The 27,410-nt window shown below is 34.0% G+C and overlaps 1 protein-coding gene across 1 annotated transcript in view; it reads left to right on the forward strand.

Annotated features, from left to right (window-relative positions):
* Positions 1-9,436, forward strand: part of LOC111054677 (arf-GAP with coiled-coil, ANK repeat and PH domain-containing protein 2) — a 48,046-nt gene extending 38,610 nt beyond the window's left edge. Inside the window, exons 13-16 of the mRNA XM_039441061.1 lie at positions 858-1,024; positions 3,324-3,423; positions 5,246-5,366; positions 8,773-9,436. Of these exons, the coding sequence (XP_039296995.1) occupies positions 858-1,024; positions 3,324-3,423; positions 5,246-5,366; positions 8,773-8,938 (554 nt within the window). The 3' untranslated portion in view covers positions 8,939-9,436. The remainder of the gene's footprint in view (positions 1-857; positions 1,025-3,323; positions 3,424-5,245; positions 5,367-8,772) is intronic.
* Positions 9,437-27,410: the final 17,974 nt, after the last annotated feature.

Here is a 27,410-nt window from a genome sequence, read left to right on the forward strand (position 1 = left end):
CAGCAGAGCGATTGATGATCGACGGGGAGCAACAGTGGTTCGACCGGGGAACGCGAGAAGATCTAACATCTTCCGTAACGTTCATGATGGGTGCGAGGGCGGAGCGACTGTGGTTCGATGGAGGAACGAGGGCGGTACGAGGGCGGAGCGTGCTCGGTGCGGGTTGGAAGCGCGTATATGTGTACGCAGCTTAAGGAATTTAATCATCTTATTTTATCATCTATACAATATACAGAGTGTCTGACAAAAGGTGTAACAGCGGAAGACCATAACTACTTGAAATTATTTTTTCATTTTTTAATTATTTCTATTAAAACTAGTCACTAGGACTAACCATTAAGATTGTTCTACAGATGGAAATTACTGACCGGCAATTAGGAGGTACTGGGTTCATTCCCGGGCTGACAAATAATTTTTGAATAGTAGCGCTCATCGAATTTCCATCTAGCTGTTTACCCTGTTGTCAATATTTGCAGTAGCACAAGTCTTCGGGTGATTTACAGCTTTTAATGGGGATTTTCGTTTAATAATAGTTATTCATTAATTAATTAGCATATGAAAAAAGCATCTCATTTATTGTAGACTGGCTGGCCGCTATGGCTTTGAATAAAATGAGCGCTGCTATCCAAGATTGTCAGTTTGGTGTAAGGTAAGCATTCCTGACCGGCAATTAGGAGGTACTGGGTTCGATTCCTGGGCTGACAATAATTTTTGAATAGTATGCTCATCGAATTGCATCTAGCTGTTTACCCTGTTGTCAATATTTGCAGTAGCAGAAGTCTTCGGGGTGATTTACTGCATTCAATTTGGATTTTCGTTTAATAATATTTTTATGAATTTATTTATTTGGTTCACAGTTGGTTTCGAAGACATCTCCCGTCTAGTGCCCGAGCGTCTACTCTACAAGGCATCCACAGCCCACAATGTGCCAGTCATGTGTCAGGCCATAGCCATGGCGGCCGACAAACTGTGGACCAACCCAGACGACAGACATCGTTCATATCTGCATCAGGGCCTCACTAGTGTCAGTATATTAACTATCCTATTATATTAAGCAATTTCTGTATATCTGGTTATTTATGTTCAACGGATCTTGAAAACGGCTCTAACGATTTTTACGAAATTTGGAACATAGTAGGTTTATGATATAAAAATTCGATTGCACTAGGTCTCAATCTCGCTTGAGGATATAAAAAGAACAACAATTATTCATCCTTGGAAAAACAGATGATAATTTCGTCGTTTGTCGAAACAGAAGATGCGTGTGTGGGATGGAAACAGATTTATTTCCAGCTGTTTAATCAATCAGCGAGAAATATTGGTTGAGTTCAAAGCCACTGATCAATCCATCGGTTTTTTTTTTTACGTTCAGTAAAAAACCTGACACAGAGTAGTGATCCCAGATGAACCACAGAACTGAAAGTCGGCTAGTATCTTGACGCCATAATCCGCCATCTTGAAAGAAAGTGTAGCATTGTAATACAGCAGTAGATTCAATTTCTAACAAGAAATGATGCAGTCATGTGTCGTGGTCTTGGTGCACTCAAATCTTGGTTAGATTGATACCTTCCATTTTATGTGTATTCTCTGTGCTCATGAGTTTGACTGACACATGTTTCCCCTGTTGATCATATTTTGTAAACAGAACTAGAACTTAACCTATTTCATTGTAATCAATTAAAATGGAAAACCATCATGTTATTGGAGTAGTTTTAAAAGTTTTGTAAAATGTTTTAAATGTTATTGAATTTATGTAATCATGCATTTCTCTGCTTCCAGATACATTATAATGGAGTCCATTATTTCTAAACAACCTCGTATTCAGCCATGTCTGTTTACGTTCAGCTACTCTATTTACGTTCTTTTCCATCGGTGGAAAGTACGATCAACTGATCAGTGAACGAACCGGATATGACGTATTTTTTTTCTTATCAGTAAGACCAAAGACCTTGTAGAGGTATAAACGCACAATACCTATGCCTTCCCAATGCTAGCTTTTATTTGAAATTAAAGGTTCCATTGAGGTATTTTAGCGCGAGATATTATATAATATATATATTTTTGTAATATTATAGATCACAAAAATCTTTAAGATCTTTAGTGGCTGATTTCAATTCCAAATAATCTAGCGCTGCATGTGAGTCTATGCATCGTTCAACGACAAAACAGTGCTTCCTTCGTTCAGAGCCACGTTCACTCACCGATCGCATCGTTCACTCACCGATCAGTGGCTTTGAACTCAACCATTATATAGCTAGACAATTTAATCGACTTGATCAAAATAATCTGATTTGTTGACATGACATGATAATCCTTCTAAACTAGAGTATATCATAATTTTGATCATTATTTGACAATTTTAAGTGATTAGTGAGTGTTATTTTGTTATTCAATTTGGTTTGTAAATAATCTAAATTAGAACTTTTTTGTTTTTTAAATGTTTGGTCTGAAAATTGAACTTGAATTCAAGTATATGGAACATAAACTACTTTCAGGACTATTTATGGTGTATAAATCAAAATTCGGGGAAGAAACTGTTTTGGGCTGTGCCTGTTAGTCCTTCCTTAATCATTTTTAAGAATTGTGTTCGGTTTATTAATAGTCAATAAATGAATAACGAGCGAAGCTCGGTGCACCAATATTACTATAATAAAAGAAGCAACTAGCTTATGCACGTAGGGGATAGGAAATCCACGAATGACGCATCATCACGTCTCAACTACTCAACTCATCAACTTGAAATGTTGAATATTGATTCTTAATTAACCGAGGATGGTTATAGGCCTATTTTAAACTCTTCAAGATTTCAGTTTGTCAAGTTTGCAATTGGACCCTTGCGTAGCACGTGTTACCTGTTAGTCTATACTATAATAAAGTAAAGAACTGGCTTATACACGTAGGTGATACGAAATTAACGAATGACGCATCATCACGTCTCAACTACTCAACTCATTATCTTGACATTATATGTCAGTAAACTGTATTTAAATTTATAATTGGGCATCATTCAATCAATTATCATCACATGGTATAGTGAGATTACATGTTTTATGAATAACGATTTTTCAAATTAATTCAAAGATGTTAATAAAATGACGCTAAGCAAAGGCTCGCTACGCTCGCCTTTGCAGGGCTCCGCCTGATAGTACATTGTAGAAGTTTGAAAACATAATAAATAAAAAAGTCTCAAACATTGGACAAAAAAGGCTCAAAAAACAACTTCTATTCAAGCATTGTAGGTCTCATATTTTATCGTTATATTATCCTTCTTTTTAACGAAATTACAAAACTATATATTTCATAACTAATTTTTATTTCTACAGGGATCCGTAATGGCTTGTGAATATCTTCTACTAAATGGAGTCAAAATAGATGTTCAAGATAATGATGGAAAGACTCCTCTGCATTTAGCTACTGAATTAGGTAAGTTTCTCAATAAAATATTGGAGTTTTAATTATTATTATTATTAAAGGAAAATCCCAATTAAATGCTGTAATTCACCCCGAAGACTTCTACTGCAAATTTGACAACAGGTAAACAGCTAGATGGAAATTCGATGAGCGCAACTATACAATAATTATTTGTCAGCCCGGGAATCAAACCCAGTACCTCCTAATTGCTGGTCAGGAATGCTTACCCTTACACCAAACTGACAATCTCCGGATAGCAGCGCTCATTTTAACTTAGCCATAGCGGCCAGCCAGTCTACAGTAATTTTTGAATAATAGCGCTCATCGAATTTCCATCTAGCTGTTTACCCTGTTGTCAATATTTGCAGTAGCAGAAGTCTTCGGGGTGATTTACAGCATTTAATTAAGATCTCTGAAAGAGATTGACACTGGTGTAACAACCGAAACCAGTCTTTCTAAGTATCTATAAATCTGTGGTTATTGACAGTTTCTTAGTATTTTTATTTAATAATTCTGTGGCTTGGTGCAAGAACTATCTATGTCAAAATATCAACTACCTCACAAATCAGCTTTAAAGTTCCTTGTATTTTCGAACTACGGCATTTCGATACGGAAATGCGAGTGCTAGAAGTGAAGAAGTCGTCATTGGTAGCTCTGGCATGGAGCATGAATGACAATCTAAAAACATATGTCTTCATTGGTAGTTTTCGCACTCTCAGAAAACTGTCGATCATGAGAAATGAGAAAAATGTGAATTATAACATTGGTAGTATACATTTTATAACTCTTAATTGCTTTGAGATTGGACATTGGCACTTCTGGAACTGAAAATAATTGATATTAGTGATGTATCAGTGTATTAAGCTCATTTTTGAAAAAAATGACATTGGTAATTTTTGCACCAAGCCACAGAATTAATTCATTAGCATTTGAATAATTGCAATATCTCAGAAACTTTCATCTGAATTGGAGTTTTATTCTAATAGCTGTTCAAATGTTTTTTCTCTTTAAATTTTTATGAAAAATAATTCAAAAATGAAAGGTTTTTGAACATTTTTATTCTTTAAATTTCCTTCTGCTATAGAATGTTCAAATGTTTCTCTTTAAATTTTTATGAAAAATGATTCAAAAATGGAAGGTTTTTGGACAGTTCTATTCTTCAAATTTCCCTCTGCTATAGAATGTTCAAATGTTTCTCTCTAAATTTTAATGAAAAATAATTCAAAAATGGAATGTTTTTGGACAGTTTTATTCTTTAAATTTCCTTCTGCTATAGAATGTTCAAATGTTTCTCTTTAAATTTCTATGAAAAATAATTCAAAAATGGAAGGTTTTTGGACAGTTCTATTCTTTAAATTTCCTTCTGCTATAGAATGTTCAAATATTGTTTCTTTTTAAATTTTAATGAAAAATTATTCAAAAGTAGAAGGTTTTTGGACAGTTTTATTCTTTAAATTTCCTTCTGCTATAGAATGTTCAAATATTGTTTCTCTTTAAATTTTTATGAAAAATGATACAAAAATGGAAGTTTTTTGGACAGTTTTATTTTTTAAATTTTCTTCTGCTTTTCAGTTCTTTGGTCAAATATTTGCAGTATCAGAAGCCCTTCGTTCTATTCAAACAGCTTTTATTCGATATTTGAAATAAAATAAATAAATACATTTTATTAACCAATCATATCAAACAAAATAATAATATACAATACTGCAAAATCTTGTACTAATGAACTTATACAAATCAATGAAAAAAGTCCATCCCTCTTTAAGCATAAGCTTGTGCTGAGGGAAATGATTATTATACATTAATATTAAAAATATGTTTTATGTTTTTTCAGGTCATACAGCCCAGGTGTGCCTCCTACTTAAACATAGAGCTAACCAGCATATCAAAGACAACTCCAATACTGATCCTCTATCAGTGGCTATTAATCAAGCCAACGCTGATATTGTCACATTGTGAGTATATTATATTTACTTCATTTACTATAGTGAGGTCCACGTTATAATGGCAGTGGAGAAAGATATAGGAGAACAACGTCGCCAATCCTCTGTTTTGTCAATGCCTTCTATAGACGGTAGCTGATACAGGTTTATTGATGTAATATTAACTGTTCATTCTCATTAAAAATAATCAATTATATTTTATTAAGCAAGAAATTTAAAATTTTCATAATTATAATGATGTATTTTGTTGATCAATTATTAATTCTACATTATTAAAAGACGATCTGGCAGCAGGGGAAAGCGAGGAAGAGATAGCGCTATCTGCTTTGTTGAATGATAGACAAGGATAGCAATACCATTGCTGATCAAACGTTGCCATTATAACGTGGACCTCACTATAGTGGCTGCTCCCCTCCTTGCATCCTTGTCCCTCTCCATCGTATAATTCAACTTATTTGAACTAATTATTGTTATTAAACGAAAATCCAAATTGAATGCTGTAAATCACCCCGAAGACTTCTGCTACTGCAAATATTGACAACAGGGTGAACAGCTAGATGGAAATTCGATGAGCGCTACTATTCAAAAATTATTTGTCAACCCTGGAATCGAACCCAGTACCTCCTAATTGCCAGTCAGGAATGCTTTCCTTTACACCAAACTGACAATCTTTGGATAGCAGCGCTCATTATTTTAAATATACTATTGGGCGGAGCCCAATTTTTTTATTATATCCTGAAACTTTTCAAATTTACTGTCGGGCGGAACTCAGTTTAACAAATTTGAATAGCATGTGGTTTTTTATATCCTAAAAGCTTTAGAATTTTCTATCGGGTGGAGCCCTCATTTGGCTCATTTTAGTTCCTAACAAATTTGAATCTTTTCTGTATGAATATTGTATCACCTGACAATTTATCTCTTTCCTGTATAGGGCTACTTGTAATATAAATATAAAGAAAATAAATAAAAATCTCAGTACACTTTTTTTAAAATATTTTATCACGACATGTTTCGGTCATTTATGCCATTATCAAGTGATCAATTTATTATTTATTATTTTTTATTTTTTTTTTATTTTTTCTTTATATTTACACCTGACAATTGGTTGTTCTCCTTGCATCCTTGTCACTACTCTGTGTTTTCCCTCGATCTTGCAACGTTATGGAGCTAGGAAAGGATAGCGCTATCTGCTTTGTGGAATGATAGACAAGGATAGCAACACCAATTTTGATCAGTTGCTGACTTTATGACGTGGACCTCACTGACTATGTAGCGCTCATCGAATTTCCATCTAGCTGTTTACCCTGTTGTCAATATTTGCAGTAGCAGAAGTCTTCGGGGTGAAGTACAGCATTTAATTGGGATTTTCGTTTAATAACATTAATTAATTCATTAGCATTTGAATAATTTCAATATCTCAGTAATTTCCATCTGTAGTTATTTGAACTAGTTTTGAAGCAAATTAATTGTGGCTTATTTTATATCCTTAAGCCCGGTTGCACAAAAGCCGGTTAAATTTTAACCATGATTAATTTCACGAGAACCAATCAGAGAAGCCGTCTTTTCTATAAAGCCTTCTCTGATTGGTTCTTGTGGAATTAATAAAAATTTAACCAGCTTTTGTGCAACCGGCACATAAACTTATAATATTTAGTATGAGGCGGAGCCCTTTTTTTATTATATCCTGAAACTTATAAAATTTACGGGTAGCCGTCTAGTTGTCACCCCGACTACTTGACACCTGGTCATTTTGGCTATAGGCGACTACTTGTAACCTCGTAAAAATATACCATTGCCGTCAAGTTGTCCCCCCCAACTACTTGACACCTACTGGACTGGAGGTGCCAACTAGTCATGACCGTAAACGACAACTTGACACCTCGCACCCTCACGACAGGGTGTCCCACCGACTAGTTGTCACCTCCCCAGAAAGGAGACAACTAGACGGGGATGGCTCACGTCTACATGACATCTTGCACGCTGGCGTCAAGGTGTCACCCTGACTACTTATCACCTACAGAGCACAAATGCACCTCATTTTGATGCTCTTTCAACATCCAGTCTGTTTCTATTCTTATTCTTGATTGCATCATGGTTGAAAAGGCTCACTCACAAAGACATGATGTTCAAAATATCTTATTATATCAAAATTAGAAATCCTTATGCCTTTTCATATACTTGATAGCACATTTTCCAACTGCTTTTCATTTTCGGCTTCATTTTCCAACTTTCAAATGAAGAGCCAGCCGGAATGGTGATTTTTTGTGGAGTGGAGTCGAGGGGATAGGTTGTCGTGACCGTAGACGACTACTTGTACCCTCATAAAAATATGCCATTGCCGTCAAGTTGTCCCTCCAACTACTTGACACCTACTGGACCAAAGGTGCCAACTAGTCATGACCGTAAACGACAACTTGACACCTCGCACCCTCGCGACAGGGTGTCCCCCCGAAAGGAGACAACTAGATGGGTATGGCTCACGTCTACTTGTTCCCTAAATACCGGTTTTAAAAGGGGACAAGTAGTCCCCTAATTTACTATCAGGCGGAGCCTTTGCTTAGCGTCATATAAGTTTGTATCCTTTCTCTATGATTGACCGAGCGAAGTGAGGTCTAAGATTCAAGTCGAGGGTTTGGCATTTCTCTAAATGTTTATATGTTGCGCATTTACGGCGAAACGCGGTAATAGATTTCCATGAAATTTGACAGGTATGTTCCTTTTTTAATTGCTCGTCAACGTATATACAAGATTTTTTGAAATTTTGCATTTCAAGGATAATATAAAAAGAAAAAAGGAGCCTCCTTCATACGCCAATATTAGAGTGAAAATCAGACTATAGAATTATTCATCATAAATCAGCTGTCTAGTGGACTATAATACTACCCGTTCAAAAACATCGAGCATCTTGAAAATGTATGTTTCCATGAACGTTGTAGACAGTTGCAGCCAGACCTGATAACAGCGCTCACACTCACATTCCGGGACGACACGTCACGGTACGATAGGACAGAAAGCTCTATGTTTATTTAGGATTTTTTCTAGACATTTTAAATTGATAAATAATTTATTATTTTTTGAGAAAACATAACAACAGGTCAATGTAGCTTACTGAGCGCGAGGTCTACTGTTTACAGAACTAATAGTATTACATCAATAAACCTGTATCTGCTACCGTCTATTGATAAGACAAAGAATCGGCAACGGAATCAGCTGACAAGTGATTACACAGATGTGTGGAGAAGCCAGTCTATTGCTGTATTTCCATAAGGTCTATAGTTTCAATCAGGTACTTGTGGATGAGAATACTGCGTGAGGTCTACTGTTCACAGAACTACTAGTAGAGAAAGGATTCTACCGACGAGGCTGACTGAGGAATATACTATTCCATTTTTTAATTCAATTCTGTTCCATTTTCCAGATTACGCCTTGCCAGACTTAACGACGAGATGAAAGACTCAGAAAACGGACCGGGAGGAGACGAAACTTTCAACGATGTAGTCAGAGATTTCTCACAGATCGCTTGCAACCAGCCACAAAAACTACTCAACAGATCCTCCCCGAAATTCAGTAGCGGAGGCGAATGATACAACACTTCCGTCCGCCTCGATACAGTATCAACGGGCGTGTTGCGTTGCTTGCAACGGATCGGTTCGCTGCGTAGGTGTTTGTCGCCGACACGGTTTTTGCAGGGAAGACGTGCGATTGAGGATTCAAAGAGGAAGCTCAGGGAAGATACACCTCGGTGATACCATAGAGGAAAGATAGGTCTCTCATGCAAGTATAGGTATTTTATGTTCCGAATTTCCTCTCCGATTACAGCCGACTACTGTCTATTATTAGTGTGTTGTTGGGAGTGTAAGGCTCAACTCACACTTAGGCGACTCAGGTCAAGAAGAGACTGGACTCTAGTGGAGAGCATGTGTTTCCAAATGGTGACACTCAGACCAGTCGACTCTAGTCTCAGCGACCTCACCATTTGGAAATACATGCTCACGACTAGAGTCGAGTCTCTTCTCGACCTGAGTCGCCTAAGTGTGAGTTGAGCCTAAGAGTGTAAGAAGGGCACAGTATGAGTGACTACCAGCGTCACATAGCTTCACCAAAAACAACTACTAGGACTATCGGCTTCAGTTAACACTCACATTTGCAACATAGACACCCTATACACTGTCTATTATTAGTGTGTTGTTGGGAGTGTAAGAGTGTAAGAAGGGCACAGTATGAGAGACTACCAGCGTCACATAGCTTCACCAAAAACAACTACTAGGACTATCGGCTTCAGTTAACACTCACATTTGCAACATAGACACCCTATACACTGTCTATTATTAGTGTGTTGTTGGGAGTGTAAGAGTGTAAGAAGGGCACAGTATGAGAGACTACCAGCGTCACATAGCTTCACCAAAAACAACTACTAGGACTATCGGCTTCAGTTAACACTCACATTTGCAACGTAGACACCCTATACACTGTCTATTATTAGTGTGTTGTTGTGAGTGTAAGAGTGTAAGAAGGGCACAGTATGAGAGACTACCAGCGTCACATAGCTTCACCAAAAACAACTACTAGGACTATCGGCTTCAGTTAACACTCACATTTGCAACATGTAGATAGATCATATATAATGAATATTCTAATAAAGTTATTCGAAATAGAAATGGAGGGTAAGCGAAAGGATAGTATAAGAAGATATGCCATGTTTTGAAGAATTTAAAGTTAGGAAGTTTTGTATCTAATTATGGTGTTGTGTATCAAGTTGAGATGATACTGTATCATTCATGGTGATTTGCCATGGTAAAGGACCGTTATGTTGCAAATGTGAGTGTTAACTGAAGCCGATAGTCCTAGTAGTTGTTTTTGGTGAAGCTATGTGACGCTGGTAGTCTCTCATACTGTGCCCTTCTTACACTCTTACACTCACAACAACACACTAATAATAGACAGTGTATAGGGTGTCTACGTTGCAAATGTGAGTGTTAACTGAAGCCGATAGTCCTAGTAGTTGTTTTTGGTGAAGCTATGTGACGCTGGTAGTCTCTCATACTGTGCCCTTCTTACACTCTTACACTCCCAACAACACACTAATAATAGACAGTGTATAGGGTGTCTATGTTGCAAATGTGAGTGTTAACTGAAGCCGATAGTCCTAGTAGTTGTTTTTGGTGAAGCTATGTGACGCTGGTAGTCTCTCATACTGTGCCCTTCTTACACTCTTACACTCCCAACAACACACTAATAATAGACAGTAGTCGGTTGAAATTTTGGATATGAACGACCTATATCATGGGATATCTTCTCATGCTTTTTTTTCTCTATAGTGATTGGGGAGTAAAATGAGATTGTGATAAAGTTTGATATTTTTTAGTGGTGTAATGAAGGCCTCTATGATATTATTATGAAACTAAAGACAAATTATGAAATTATATGCAGCGACTGCTTGTGATATATGGAATTGAACTAAACTTTTGTACCAATAAATTTGAATGCCAGTGATTTTTGAATTTCATTGAAACGTAATTATTGATGTTGAAAAGGTTTTGGAAACTACTTTGAATCAAAAAAGATTCATGGTATTATTTTCTGCTCAGCAGAAGTTGTTCTCAATTGTTTCTTATGGAAGTATTCACATAGAGACAGGATGAAACTGTGTGAACACTCTCATAAGAAGCAATGCTATTCTGCCTAACAGATTTGTTCTTCATTGTTTCTTATGGAAGTATTCACACAGACAGGATGAAACTGTGTGAACACTCTCATAAGAAGCAATGCTATTCTGCCTAACAGATTTGTTCTTCATTGTTTCTTATGGAGGTATTCACATAGAGACAGGATGAAACTGTGTGAACACTCCCATAAGAAGCAATGCTATTCTGCCTAACAGATTTGTTCTTCATTGTTTCTTATGGAAGTATTCACATAGAGACAGGATGAAACTAGTGAACACTCCCATAAGAAACAATGCTATTTTTCTGCCTAACAGATTTGTTCTTCATTGTTTCTTATAGAAGTATTCACACAGTGACAAGATGAAACTGTGTGAACACTCTCATAAGAAGCAATGCTATTCTGCCTAACAGATTTGTTCTTCATTGTTTCTTATAGAAGTATTCACACAGTGACAAGATGAAACTGTGTGAACACTCTCATAAGAAGCAATGCTTTTCTGCCCAACAGATTTCTTCTCCATTGTTTCTTATGGAGGTATTCACACAGTGACAGGATGAAACTGTGTGAACACTCTCATAAGAAGCAATGTTATTCTGCCTAACAGATTTGTTCTTCATTGTTTCTTATGGAGGTATTCACATAGAGACAGGATGCAACTGTGTGAACACTCCCATAAGAAGCAATGTTATTCTGCCTAACAGATTTGTTCTTCATTGTTTCTCATAGAACTATTCACACAGACAGGATGAAACTGTGTGAACACTCTCATAAGAAGCAATGCTATTCTGCCTAACAGATTTGTTCTTCATTGTTTCTTATGGAGGTATTCACACAGAGACAGGATGCAACTGTGTGAACACTCTCATAAGAAACAATGCTATTTTTCTGCCTAACAGATTTGTTCTTCATTGTTTCCTATAGGAGTGTTCACACAGTGTGAACACTCCCATAAGAAGCAATGCTATTCTTTCCGAAATTCATTGCAAAGCTGGGCTCTAGATGAGGATAAATTTGTAAAAGGTTGACGTCCGAATTTACCGTTGTGATAATATTTCGAGGGTGCTTATAAATATATCTCTGATAGCCTACTTTAATAATGAAATTCCTGGCACTGTCTGTGTTACAACATAGGGAAATAATGACCATTTTTGAGTAGCTCTCAGACATCTATACAACGAATTTATAATGTTAGATGAAAAAAAATTGTATTTCTCTAAAATAATATATTCTTGTGATGAAAAGGTTGATATCAAAATTTTTATAACAGCCTAAGAGATTGTTTGATTGATTGATTGATTGATTGATTGATTGATTGATTGAGTACTTTATTTATGTAGATTACAATATATACTGGCTTATACACTTATATACAATAGCTTACAATACAGCAAAATAAAAGATGAATTTACATAATATAGACTAAGAAAATAATTATTGAACTGTATATGATATGAAAAAGTAATTTGTAATATAATAACTATAGATAATTATATTGTTATGCATCTACATAAATTGGCGGAGCTTTGGACATATCAATGTCCTTTCTTCGGAAAGAATATTAAAAATATCCTCCCCACTAACTCTATACCAAAATGGAGGGAGAGAGAGAGAGACGTTTCATTTTTCGATGAAGACGCTAACGAAAATTTATCTTTTTACATGTAACTTGAATATTGTAAAGTTTTGGGCTCGGTTACAGAAACCCCCGTTAAATTTAACCAAGAGTAAATGTCACTTGAAACAATCAAAGAAATTAAATGACTGCGTAACCAAAAACTACTTGAAAAAGGTCGGTTTTCTAAAAGTCTATGTAGATTGTTGAAGGTTTTTAATTCGGATTTTTGTTCAATAATGAATATTTATTTGAATAAATTCATTCTAATATAATCTTATATTTCCATCTCAGGTTAGGTACCAGTAGACCTTTCTATAGTGAGGTCCACGTTATAATGGCAGTGTTTGATTAGCAATGGTATTGCTATCCTTGTCTATCATTCCACGAAGCAGATAGCGATGTATCAAATCATAGTGTTGTGTATCAAGTTGAGATGATAGTATATCATATTGTGTTGATACTGTATCATGTTGTGGTTGTTCTTGTTCTATAGTGAGGTCCACGTTATAATAGCAGTATTTGATTAGCAATGGTATTGCTATCCTTGTCTATCATTCCACGAAGCAGATAGCGATGTATCAAATCATAGTGTTGTGTATCAAGTTGAGATGATACTATATCATATTGTGTTGATACTGTATCATGTTGTGGTTGTTCTTGTTCTATAGTGAGGTCCACGTTATAATGGCAGTGTTTGATTAGCAATGGTATTGCTATCCTTGTCTATCATTCAACAAAGCGGATATCTCTTTCTCGCTTTATTCTGTTGCCAGATCGTCTTTCAACAATGTAAAATTAATAATTAATTAACAAAATATTGAAAAAAATTATGAAAATTCATTATGGAATTATTGAAACATATAATTGATTATTTTGAACGAGAATGAACCGTTAATATTACATCAATAAACCTGTATATGCTACAACCAATAGAAGGCATTGACAAGACAGAGGATCGGCAACGTTGTTCTCCTATCTTTCTCCACTGCCATTATAAAGGTGTTTTTTTCATATGGTACTTCTGAAGAATACATGGTTATTAAAATAGAAAATACGTAAGCTTGAATTAGGGCAACTGAAATTTCAAATAATATTGAAAAAATTGGATTAATCCAATTAATATAATACTTTTTATTTCATTGATATTACCTAATAGAGTTATTAAATGACCTACAGATATACGCGCCGCGAACATGAGCAATTCACTTTTAATCAGCTGATGCCAAGCTTTTTATATCTGTATCTTACCGTTTCTGTATAAAAATACAGATATAGTCAGCTGATTAAAAGTGAATTGTTCATGTTCGCGGCGCGTATATCTGTACGCACCTTAAAGTGGACCTCACTATAGCATGATGTTTACAGAAAAATAATTTATTTATTTATTTATTAGGTTAGCAAAAAAAATACAAGAATCGGAAAAGAAAAAACAGGCTATTGCCTAAAACTTCTTCAATTTCCTAATTTAGTTTTAAATTGTCCAAATATTATAGGTTATGTCCATTCAAATTTCTACACCAAATCACTATCTAAAATATAAATTAGAATAAAACAAACAATTTTAAATTTGGATGGATTAATAATAAAAGTTTCTTAAAAACATGAAACAAACTATAAATTCACAAAATAAAGAATAAAAACACTTAAATTTTGAGCTCTAAAATATCACATTCACCTTAGCTATATAACAGAGCTGTATTTTAAGACTATTTCCGAAATAATTCATCAGTAATAATGAAGTAAAGAACAAATTGATTGAGAACAAAATTTATATTTTCGGACAGAAGGTTGTTTTTAGTGTTATTTTAGTTGAAAAGTGTACAAAAATGTGTATTCGAGCTTAAACTATTTGTTAAATTTCTAAATTAAGTTAAAATTTTAGATTGGAATCTGTCTTTGTCAGGCCTTGTCGTTTCTCCCTTCAGTGGACTGAAGGTCAAATACTTTTTGTGTAGTTAAGAAGTTGATATTGTGGTAATTATTCATATTGAATGGAAAAGACTAAGAAATTGTCAAAAACCACAGATTTATTGATACTTAGAAAGACCGGTTTCGGTTATTACACCATTGTCAGTCTCTGATAAACTCTCTGAAAAAGGTTTATCAGAGTTTGACAATGGTGTAATAACCGAAACCGGTCTTTCTAAGTATCAATAAATCTGTGGTTTTTGACAATTTCTTAGCCTTTTCCATTCAAGAAGGTCAAATAAGTAAATTTCTGGGTCAAATATGACTTTTACCCATCTCTGCTATAGAAGATCGTAATGAATAGAATAGAATAAAATAATCCCCAATAAAAAAATGAGATATTATCTATACTATAATAAAGGAAAGAACTGGCTTATAGTTGTAGGGGATAGGAAATTCACGAATGACGCATCATCACGTCTCAACTACTCAACTCATTAACTTCACATACAGCATATACATTCTTAATTTACCGAGGATGGTTATAGGCATATTTTTAATTCTTCAAGATTTCAGAAGGTCAAGTTCTCAGTTTGTCTAGTTTTTAATTAGTCTCTTGGGGAGCACGTGTTACCTGCTAGATAGCAAAATAATGTATCAAATCATAGTGTTGTGTATCAAGTTGAGATGATACTGTATCATATTGTGTTGATACTGTATCATGTTGTGGTTGTTCTTGTTCTATAGTGAGGTCCACGTTATAATGGCAGTATTTGATCATCATTGGTGTTGCTATCCTTGTCTATCATTCCACAAAGCAGATAGCGAATGTATCAAATCATAGTGTTGTGTATCAAGTTGAGATGATACTGTATCATATTGTGTTGATACTGTATCATGTTGTGGTTGTTCTTGTTCTATAGTGAGGTACACGTTATAATGGCAGTATTTGATCATCATTGGTGTTGCTATCCTTGTCTATCATTCCTCAAAGCAGATAGCGAATGTATCAAATCATAGTGTTGTGTATCAAGTTGAGATGATATGAGATAATGATGAAGTAATTCGGAATAGAAAAGGAGGGTACTATCTCTTTACTTATTTATATATTTTGTAAAATACTGTACTTATTTTTATGAACCACAAAGCTTTTTATTACTGCATAAATATTATCCATTATTTATAGACTATAGTGAGGTCTACGTTATAATGGCAGTGTTTGTTTAGCAATGTTATTGCTATCCTTGTATATCATTCCACAAAGCAGATAGCGAATGTATCAAATCTTAGTGTTGCGTATCAAGTTGAGATGATACTGTATCATATTGGTTCGATACTGTATCATATTGTGGTTGTTCTTGTTCTATAGTGAGGTCTACGTTATAATGGCAGTGTTTGTTTAGCAATGTTATTGCTATCCTTGTCTATCATTCAACAAATCGGATAGCTGTATTTCTTTCTCGCTTTGCTCTGTTGCCAGAACGTCTTTTAACAATGTAGAATTAATAATATTAACAAAATATTTCATCTCAATATATGAATAATCATTATGAAAAATATAATTCATTGCTTAATAAATATAATTGTTTATTGTAAATGAGAATGACAGTTAATATTACATCAATAAACCTGTATCACAGATGGAATTTAATAGAGAATGCATTTATTCTCAGAATAAATGCATTCTCTATTTAATTCCATCTGTAAACTCGTTGGCCGCTATGGCTTCGTATTAAATGAGCGCTGCTATCCAGAGATTGTCAGTTTAGTGTAAGGGTAAGCATTCCTGACTAGCAATTGGGAGGTACCGGGTTCGATTCCCGGGCTGGAAAATAATTTTTGGATAGTAGTTCTCATCGAATTTCCATCTAGCTGTTAACCCTGTTGTCAATGTCTGCAGTAGCAGAAGTCTTTGGGGTGATTTACTACAGCATTTATTTAAGATTTTCGTTAAATAATATTTATAAACCTGTATCAGCTACCGTCTATAGAAGGCATTGACAAGACAGAGGTTCGGCAACGTTGTTCTGCTATCTTTCTCCACTGCCATTATAACGTGGACCTCTCTATAGATCATGGAACCTTGATCAAATCCACACTTAATTGATGGTTTATTTTAGTGTATCTATGATCTTAAATCATTCTACAATTATTATTGTCATTGAAAACGTTGATACAATTCCAATGTAATATATTCGTTTTTGTCAAGGTACCTAATTTTAGAATACATTTTATTCCAACTGTATTTTGTATTACTATGTTCAATACTTTATTCAAAGACCTTAAAGATGCATAGACTCACATGCAGCGCTAGTGTCGTACTTGGAATTGAAATCCGCCATTGAGGGGGCAACCCATAAGATTATTACACACCAATGCCATCAATGCCTTTGTGATCTATAGTATTACAAATATTATATATATAATATATCGTGCTAAAATACCCCAATGGCGGCCTTCAATTTCAAGTAAGAGAATTTCCTATCATTGGGAAGGCATTGGCATTGTGGGTCTATATCTCTTTAAGGTCTTTGACTATATTGATACTCTTCCACTTAGCTATTCAATGCTTTTAACTCATTTTTGTATATTTTCATTGAGAGTCGGTTTCCGAGCTCGGGATTTGCCTAAGTTCTAGACTTTAAACAGCTGGAGTAAGAAAATTGGCTTTCCGAAACGGGGCGTAGTCGCAGTCATTGTCATAGTCACGTTTGAATTAAATTTCAAAAAACTAGAAAATAAAACACAAAATAAAATCAAGAGAAAATAGTGTAAAGTTTCAGCTATTTTGAATTATTTAGAAATATTTAATTTCGTCAAGGAAAAACGTTTCCAATTATAGAAATGAGAAAATAAAAACTGCGACTACTCTTATAAAAGCTGCGACTACGCCCCGTTTCGGAAAGCCAATTTTCTGACTCCAGCTGTTTAAAGTCTAGAACTTAGCTAAATCCCGAGCTCGGAAACCGGCCCTGAATTGTCAATAATATAATAATATAAAGGCCCGGTTGCACAACAACTGGTTAAACTTTAACCGTGATTAATTTCATGAGAACCAATCAGAGAAGCCTTCTTTTCAAAAATTCTTTCTCTGATTGTTTCTCGTGGAATTAATCAAGGTTAAAAATTAACCGGCACATAGTCTGTTAATTATGTCCCTCTTGCCTTAAAAGTTTACCCACATTCGGAAAAGATTTTTTCCAATAATTGTAAATATTTTTAAAAGCTCTTGTAATATTTGTTACTTAATATTATTAATATTTCACATTATTGTACTGTATTATATAGTTTAATCATTATAGTTTTTACCACCATAAATCATTAAAAAATCTATTTTTAGGTTAAATATAGTAATCTCCTAACTTTTGAAATAAGTAAAAGCTGCTTAGTTTTAATTCTATTACATCAAGATAATTTATTATTTTATTTCAATGGATTTACTTGTGATTAGCCTATTTAATTATTTTCAGTTGATTATCATTGATTTTTTTATTTATTTGATATATTGATATCAATGTTGAGAGATTTTCTACCAAACGATATTATTTTTTGAGCTTTCAAATTTAATTATTTAAGATTTTTCTCATCTTGTTGGACTATTTTTATAAATTGTTAGTAAAAAATTAGTAGAGCTGGGTTTACACCAAAGTTATTAGCAAAATGTTAATAACTTAATCCTTATAGATTCTATTAGATTGAACGGAACTTGACAAACACATATGTTCATCATGTGTATGATAAGTTATGTTCAATCTAATAGAATCTATAAGAATCAAGTTTGGTGTAAACGCAGCTTTATGTTTCTGCCTATAAATCAAATCGTTTTTAAAAATCATCACAGTTTGGAATGAATCTTGAATATTAAATAATCTATTAGCAGAAGCCTTACTTAATACTGCAATTATAAAGGGCCTTAATTGAGTTTAGAAATAATTACTGAATTTCTTAAATACAATAAAATAGACGACTGCTAAATTTAGTGAGGTCCACGTTATAATGGCAGTGTTTGATTATATTGGTGTTGCTATCCTTGTCTATCATTCCACAAAGCTGATAGCAAAATAATGTATCAAATCATAGTGTTGTGTATCAAGTTGAGATGATACTGTATCATATTGTGTTGATACTGTATCATGTTGTGGTTGTTCTTGTTCTATAGTGAGGTCCACGTTATAATGGCAGTATTTGATCATCATTGGTGTTGCTATCCTTGTCTATCATTCCACAAAGCTGATAGCAAAATAATGTATCAAATCATAGTGTTGTGTATCAAGCTGAGATGATACTGTTTCATATTGTATTGATACTGTATCCTTGTCTATCATTCAACAAAGCGGATAGCGCTATCTCTTTCTCTCTTTGCCAGATCGTCTTTTAACAATGTAGAATCAATAATTAACAAAATATTTCATCTTAATTATGAAATCATTGAAAAATAGAATCTCTTGCTAAGAAAATTTTCATATTTCTTCAATAGTAAGTTTTGGTTTAATCACTTTATTATTACTTTTATATGATGGTTTAATTATATAATTTGTTATTTATTCACTCATCAGCATCATTAATTTGCATCATCACTTCATTTAATTAGTTCAATAGTATAATAGTTTAATTAGGCTACTCTATTATTATTTTAATATTATAGTTTATTTATATAATTAATTAAATGATTTTCATGATAATATTATAATTCATAGTAATTTGACATTATTATTATTTGAGTTAAGGAGGCAGTTGTGGGTTTCGACCTGTTGTCTCCAAAGAGATATTGTAAAAAAATAAATAAAATATAATTGATTATTTTAAACAAGAATGAATAACCGTTAATATTATATCGATAAACCTGTATCAGCTACTGCCTATAGAAGGCATTGAAAAGACAGAGGATCGGCAACTTTTTTCTCCCATCTTTCTCCACTGCCATTATAACATGGATTTCACTGTATAATAATTATATTTAAATAATCTGTTATTCCATACATGTCATTGTTGATATTAGTATAGTAAGAAATTTAAATTGTTCTTGTTCTAAGATAAATGATCTGAAAATATCATTATATTGTAAAAAATGTTATAGATATTTTAGAATAAAAAAATATTGCATTTAAAATACGTCTCCAGTTTTTCCACCCAGTGATATTTTATTGAACGAGAGTAGAGTTCTTAGGGTGAGACCATATAAGGCGGTTTTTTTCAGGCGCCAACTTAATCAGCAAATCGGAGAGATTCCTGCCTTGCCGACTATCAAAACGCCCAATAAGTTTTCACCCTAACTAATGATACTAGAGCCTCGATTTGAATATCATTGATAATTTTAAACAAGAATGAACAGTTAATATTTCATCAGATATACCGGTATCATCAATCCTCTCATTATTATATTTCTCATCTTAATTATGTATATTCATTATGAAATTATTGAGAAATATAATTTCTTGCTTAATAAAATATAATTGATTATTTTAAACAAGAATGAACAGTTAATATTACATCAGATATAGCGATATCATCTATCCTCTCATTATTATATTCCTCATTTTTCAATTATATTTATCATCTTAATTATGTATATTCATTATGAAATTATTGAGAAATATAATTTCTTGCTTAATAGAATATAATTCATTATTGACCGAGAGAAGTGAGGTCTAAGATTCAAGTCGACGGTTTGGCATTTCTCTTAATGTTTAAATGTTTATACCTATATTTATATGTTGCGCATTTACGGCGAAACGCGGTAATAGATTTTCATGTAATTTGACAGGTATGTTCCTTCATAAATTGCGCGTCGACGTATATACAAGGTTTTTGGAAATTTTGCATTTCAAGGATAATATAAAAGGAAAAAGGAGCCTCCTTCATACGCCAATATTAAAGTAAAAATCAGACTATAGAATTATTCATCATAAATCAGCTGACAAGTGATTACACAGATGTGTGGAGAAGCCAGTCTATTGCTGTATTTCCATAAGGTCTATAGCTTCAATCAGGTACTTGTGGATGAGAATACTGCGTGAGGTTTACTGTTCACAGAACTACTAGTAGAGATCGAGTTAGTTGGCCAACGAAATTGACTCACTCCTTCATCCTTTTTCAGGATATAACAAGGAACATTACAATAATAATGTAAGTATTTTTTACCTGGATTGTATTTGCATATGAATAAACGATGAATTAATTTAAATTGGATTTTAAATTGCATGTAATGAAGTATGCAATTGATAACTAAATCCTCAGTACCGTACCAATGAAACTTGAACTATTTCTCTTGACTTTCCACTGTTTTCAATAGAACAGCTGACAGAGTATCAGCGTCATTTTGAGCGAGTTCTTCAGCCTGGATGACTCATTACTACCTAATGTTATGCATAAATATTCTTGCTCCCAGGCCCTGTTGCACAAAAGCTTGTAAAATTTAAATCATGATTAAATGTCATGAGAACCAATCAGAGAAGGCTTTTGGTGATTGGTTCTCATAACATTTAATCACGGTTAAAATTCAACAGGCTATTGAGCAACCGGGGCCAAGTTTTCACTAGTTTCTATTTTGACTAGTAAATAGTCCAAGGCCCGGGTGCACAAAAGCGTGTTAAATGTTGATCATGATTAAATTCCACGAGAATCAATCAGAGAAGGCTCTTGGTGTTGGTTGCATTTAATAACGGTTAAAACTAAACAGGGTTTTGAGCAACCGGGTCCAAGTTTTTAATAGTTGCTATTAAATAGCAAATACTGTAAGGCCCGGTATTACAAAAGCCTGGTAAATTTTAATCATGATTAAATGCCACGAGATCCAAACAGAGAAGGCTTTTCCAAAAGAAGTCTTCTCGTGAAATTCAATCACGGTTAAAATTTAACAGGCTTTTGAGCAACCGGGTCCGAGTTTTTAATAGTTGCTATTTTAACTAGTAAATAGTCTAATGCCCGGTTGCACAAAAGCCTGTTAAATTTTAATTATGTATAAATAATATCATGAGAACCAATCAGAGAAGGTTTTTGGTGCTGGTTGCATTTAATAACGGTTAAAATGTAACAGGCTTTTGAGTAACCGGGGCCTAGTTTTCACCAGTTTCTATTTCGACTAATAAAAAGTCTAAGGCCCGGTTGCACAAAACCTGTTAAATTTTAACCGTGCTTAAATGCCACGAGAACCAATCAAAGAAGACTTTTCCAAAAGAAGTCTCTCTGATTGGTTCTCGTGGAATTAATCACGATTAACAAATAACAGGCTTTTGTGCAACCGGGGCCTAGTTTTCACCAGTTTCTATTCTCACTAGTAAACAGTCTAAAATTGAATTAATGCCAAGCCACATGAGGTGTTTTATCAGACGTGTCGGCAGGACAAGAAGCTCTCCGTTTAGCTGATCATCAGCTCAGACCTTTCTGTGCGGCCGACACGTCTGAAAAACACCTCATGTGGCTTGGCATTAATTCAGTTTTAGGCCGCCCTGTTGCACAAAAGCAACATGTGGCTTGACACTTAGGCCCGCCGCAAAGTAGACCCACGATAATCCACGAAAAGCGACCCACGCCGTGGGATGTTTTGTAAACCATTACTAGGCTTCTCCAGACATCTGTGTAATACATGCAATGAATAATCCACTTGTCAGCTGATTGATTACTAATAACTCTATAGCAATGGTTTACAAAACATCCCACGGCGTGGGTTGCTTTTCGTGGATTAGCGTGGGTCTACTTTGCGGCGGGCCTTACGAGAACACATCCATTGGGAGATTAAATAAATCATTTATGATAATATATATCAGAAGTTTTTACTTTCCTTACCTTTTACCATAGGTAAGGAAAGTATTGCTTTCCGAAAAAAATTAAGGTACCCCAATTTCTAAATTTCTATACGTTTCAAGGTCCCCTGAGTCCAAAAAACTGGTTTTTGGGTATTGGTCTGTATGTGTGTATGACACCTAGGTAAGGAAAGTATTGCTTTCCGAAAAAAATTAAGGTACCCCAATTTCTAAATTTCTATACGTTTCAAGGTCCCCTGAGTCCAAAAAACTGGTTTTTGGGTATTGGTCTGTATGTGTGTATGTGCGTCTGTGTACACGATATCTCATCTCCCAATTAACGGAATGACTTGAAATTTGTAACTTAAGGTCCTTTCACTATAAGGATCCGACACGAACAATTTCGATCAAATGCAATTCAAGATGGCGGCTAAAATGTTGTCAAAACCAGGGGTTTTCGTGATTTTCTCGGAAACGGCTCCAACGATTTTGATCAAATTCATACCTAAAATAGTCATCGATAAGCTCTATCAACTGCCACAAGTCCCATATCTGTAAAAATTTCAGGAGCTCCGCCCCATCAATGCAGATAGATTCCCAATTATCAGGCTTCAGATACAATTGAAACAAAAAAAATCAAGTGGAGTAGATTGAGCATGAAAATCTCTACAATTAATGTTCAGTAACATTTTCACCTAAAATTGAAAATAAGCTTTAAATTCGAGAAAATGTGATTATTCAATTGCAAATTATTGTTGATTCTATTAAATCATTCACTATGAAGAGATAGCAGACCTCATGTGTGTCTCCAGCGTTATTGCCCTGTCACCAGCTGGCTCAAATATTTGAATAGTAGACTTGAGATGCGCGGGAACACTAGCGTCAGTGATCAATTTTCATAACGGCAAGGAAAGTTGTGTGAGTGCGCCACACCAGATTTTTCAATATTAAAACGAACAAACATTCATTAGAAAAAAGCGATTTATTCGAATAATAATTATTATTAATTACTAGTTCAATACAATATTAAAAAAGAACATAATACAAAATAAGTTATTTCTATTTACATAGCCTTGCTTGGTGTAGATTCATCAGTTTCATTCTACACCATTTTTTACTATTAGATATATATTTAGTGATATTTACTTCAACAAGTCGGCCTTCCATATACAGAGTGTATCATAAGTAGTGTCGAACATTTTAGGGTATTGTTTCTAGATGATAGGAGACTACAACTGTCGTATTTGGAGTATCCAAAACTCAGCGGTTATCCTTATAGCTGCCATTTTGTTTTTTTCACTTAGGATTTTTTATCTCAAGAACGAGATATTGTATTGATCTGAAAATTTGGCATGAATATCTATGCTATGAAGACTCAGCTTTAAAAAATAAAATGAAAAAAGTTCGATGTAAATTTTCAAAATGGCGGGCATTTTAAATTTTTGATTGCGAATTTCACGAGAACCGTTCACTTTACAGAAAATTTACAAGACACAAAAAAGTTGGGAAATTTTATCAAGATTTCAAGGATACCTTATTCATTAAGATTGGTTCAAGAATGACAGAGAAATCAATTCTTTTCGTACAATCATAATTTTACAAGAAAAACAAGATCATCTGAAAAACAGTTGTATGTCTGGAAAAACATCATCTGAAAAACAGTTGTATGGAGCCATACCGAGTTTCAAAGCTTCATCTAAAATACAAAATTGGAATTAACTAGTAGTTCTGTGAACAGTAGACCTCACGCAGTATTCTCATCCACAAGTACCTGATTGAAACTATAGACCTTATGGAAATACAGCAATAGACTGGCTTCTCCACACATCTGTGTAATCACTTGTCAGCTGATTTATGATGAATAATTAATTCTATAGTCTGATTTTTACTCCAATATTGGCGTATGAAGAAGGCTCCCTTTTCCTTTTATATTATCCTTGAAATGCAAAATTTCCAAAAACCTTGTATATACGACGACGCGCAATTTATGAAGGAACATACCTGTCAAATTTCATGAAAATCTATTACCGCGTTTCGCCGTAAATGCGCAACATAAAAACATTTAAACATTAAGAGAAATGCCAAACCGTCGACTTGAATCTTAGACCTCACTTCGCTCGGTCAACAATTGGAATTAAAAATATGATATTGATGTTTAAGTTGTGAAAAGTGATCATGCATGTAATACGAAAATAATTAATTTATCTGCTAGTCTTTCACCAATCTTAATAAGTAAGGTATCCTTACTACTTAATCTTGATAAAATTTGCCAACTTTTTTGTATCTTGTAAATTTTCTGTAAAGTGAACGGTTCTCGTGAAATTCGCAATCAAAAATTTTAAATGGCCGCCATTTTGAATATGTACATCGAAATTTTCTTGTTTTATTTTTTAAAGTTGAGTCTTCATAGCATAAAAATTCACGCCAAATTTCAGATCAATACATCATTTTGTTCTTGAGATAAAAATTCCTAAGTGAAAAAAACAAAATGGCAGCTATAAGGATAACCGCTGAGTTTTGGACACTCCAAATACGACATTTGTAGTCTCCTATCATCTAGGAACAATACCCCAAAATATTCGACACTACTTCTGAAACACCCTGTAAAAATAACTTCAATTCTTTCCATTTGATGCAAATCTAGTTGGATTCACGCATATCAGCAATAGTGAGAATATAATTCCCATATATTCTAATAGGACTTTTCACACTCAGCCCGGCCGAGCTAGTATGAAAGGTCCCATAAGAACACATGAGAATTATATTTCCACAGTACAATTCTTTACATTCAACCAATGCTCACAGTTTGAAGCAAATCTAGGCAGATTCCCACATACCAACCAGTATCAGTGAGAATATAATTCCCATACATTCTAATAGGACGTTTCACACCCATCCCGGCCGAGCTAGTATGAAAGGTCCCATAAGAATACATGAGAATTATATTTCCACTCTACCGGTTACTGATACTGATATGTGAAAGTCTAGCTTTAAAAGTACACTATAATATTGAAATAAGAGTCCGTTGCAACTTACAAAAATCACATCTCAATATTTTTATAAATTATTATTGGGGATGATTTACATTTATAATATTTATAGTGAGTACAGTATTATTAATTTATTAATAAGAAATAATAAGAAAACAAAGATATTTGTTTTAAACAAAGATAAAATGTTTTTTCTAGTGAAATTCGACAATATCTTTGTTTTCTTATTATGGAGAAATTTCACAACATCACCATCACTTCTACTAATTTTATTAATTTATTAATGTCTTTTCCTGTTGTAACAAGAAATATAAGTTGGTTATTCCTATAAAATTTGACAAGAAAATTATCAGTTATTTAGTCGTGTCTACACTGAACAACATACATGTTCGGCAAACACGTTTGTTGAGGAGCTCAGGGACAAACATTTTAAAAAGTTTAGACAATCATTGTTTGTCAAACCAAAATTACTGTTTTCCCAAACATTTTCAGAGTTGACAGCTGTAAAACATAAAACCTGTTCTCCTCACCTACAAATATTTTGTTTGGTGGCGCGTCCAACCACACTGGCCCCGGGCAAACATTGTTTGTCGAACATAATAAAATTTGCCCAAACTGTTTCAACAAACATGTTTGTCAAAGATTTGTTCAGTCTGGACACGGCTTTAAATTACAAATTATTGTTGTTTTGGGTTGTGTGGGGGGGGGGAGGATCAAACTAATGACAGATGACAGTCAATTATTTTAAAATTTCCAAAGCAGATTCCACTACAAATTTCAAATCAAATTATTGTTGAAAATCTAAAGGAACATTACAAATTTGGTAATACACATCAGGGGCCACATTTTCATAAACAATCTCTATAGTGAGGTCCACGTTATAATGACAGTATTTGATCAACTTTGGTTTTGCTATCCTTGTCTATCATTCCACAAAGCAGATAGCGAATGTACCAAATCATAGTGTTGTGTATCAAGTTGAGATGATACTGTATCATATTGTGTTGATACTGTATCATGTTGTGGTTATTCTTGTTCTATAGTGAGGTCCACGTTATAATGACAGTATTTGATCAACTTTGGTTTTGCTATCCTTGTCTATCATTCGACAAAGCCGGTGGTACTATCGTTTTATAGGTCCAAAACGACGCCAATTATGTTTTTGACAATGTAGAAATATAATTAATTAATGTAAAGAATCGGCATCGCTATTCTTCTATCTATATATACTGCCATTATAACGTGGACCTCACTATAGAACTGTCTCTTTTCAGTTTAGGGCACATGTACTGTAAATAGAAACATAGTACTATTATTTTACATGTAATATAAATAGAAATACAGATCTCAGTACCCTTCTTTTTTAATTATGTTATAACAACATGCTAAAATGAAACGTTGTGATAAAATAATGCAAAAAAGGGTACTGAGATTTGTAAATCACTAGAACTTTCTTAGCCAAACACAGTTTGATTGCTCTGCAACCAGATTCTATAGTGAGGTCCACGTTATAAAGTCAGCACCTGATTAGCAGTGGTGTTGCTATCCTTGTCTGTCGTCCACAAAGCAGATAGCGAATGTATCAAATCATAGTGTTGTGTATTAAGTTGAGAAGATACTGTATCATATTGTGTTGATACTGTATCATGTTGTGGTTGTTCTTGTTCTATAGTGAGGTCCACGTTATAATGGCAGTATTTGATCAACGTTGGTGTTGCTATCCTTGTCTATCATTCCACAAAGCAGATAGCAAATGTATCAAATCATAGTGTTGTGTATTAAGTTGAGAAGATACTGTATCATATTGTGTTGATACTGTATCATGTTGTGGTTGTTCTTGTTCTATAGTGATGTCCACGTTATAATGGCAGTATTTGATTAACATTGGTGTTGCTATCCTTGTCTAACTGCAGACAAAGCAGATAGCTCTATCCTTTTCAAACTCCACATCGTTTCCAATTTGTAGACTATGAAACAATACAATGAACTAACAAGGTATTTCTTCTCAACGATGTAAATTTATTATTAAATACCGTGATGATAATATAATTTCTTGACAAATAAAATTTACTTGACTTGGAATTGATCATTTTTTACAAGAATTAACAATAATTATTATTGATATTAGATCAGA

Source organism: Nilaparvata lugens, chromosome 14 (genome assembly GCF_014356525.2).
Source record: "Nilaparvata lugens isolate BPH chromosome 14, ASM1435652v1, whole genome shotgun sequence".
NCBI classification, from domain to species: domain Eukaryota; kingdom Metazoa; phylum Arthropoda; class Insecta; order Hemiptera; family Delphacidae; genus Nilaparvata; species Nilaparvata lugens.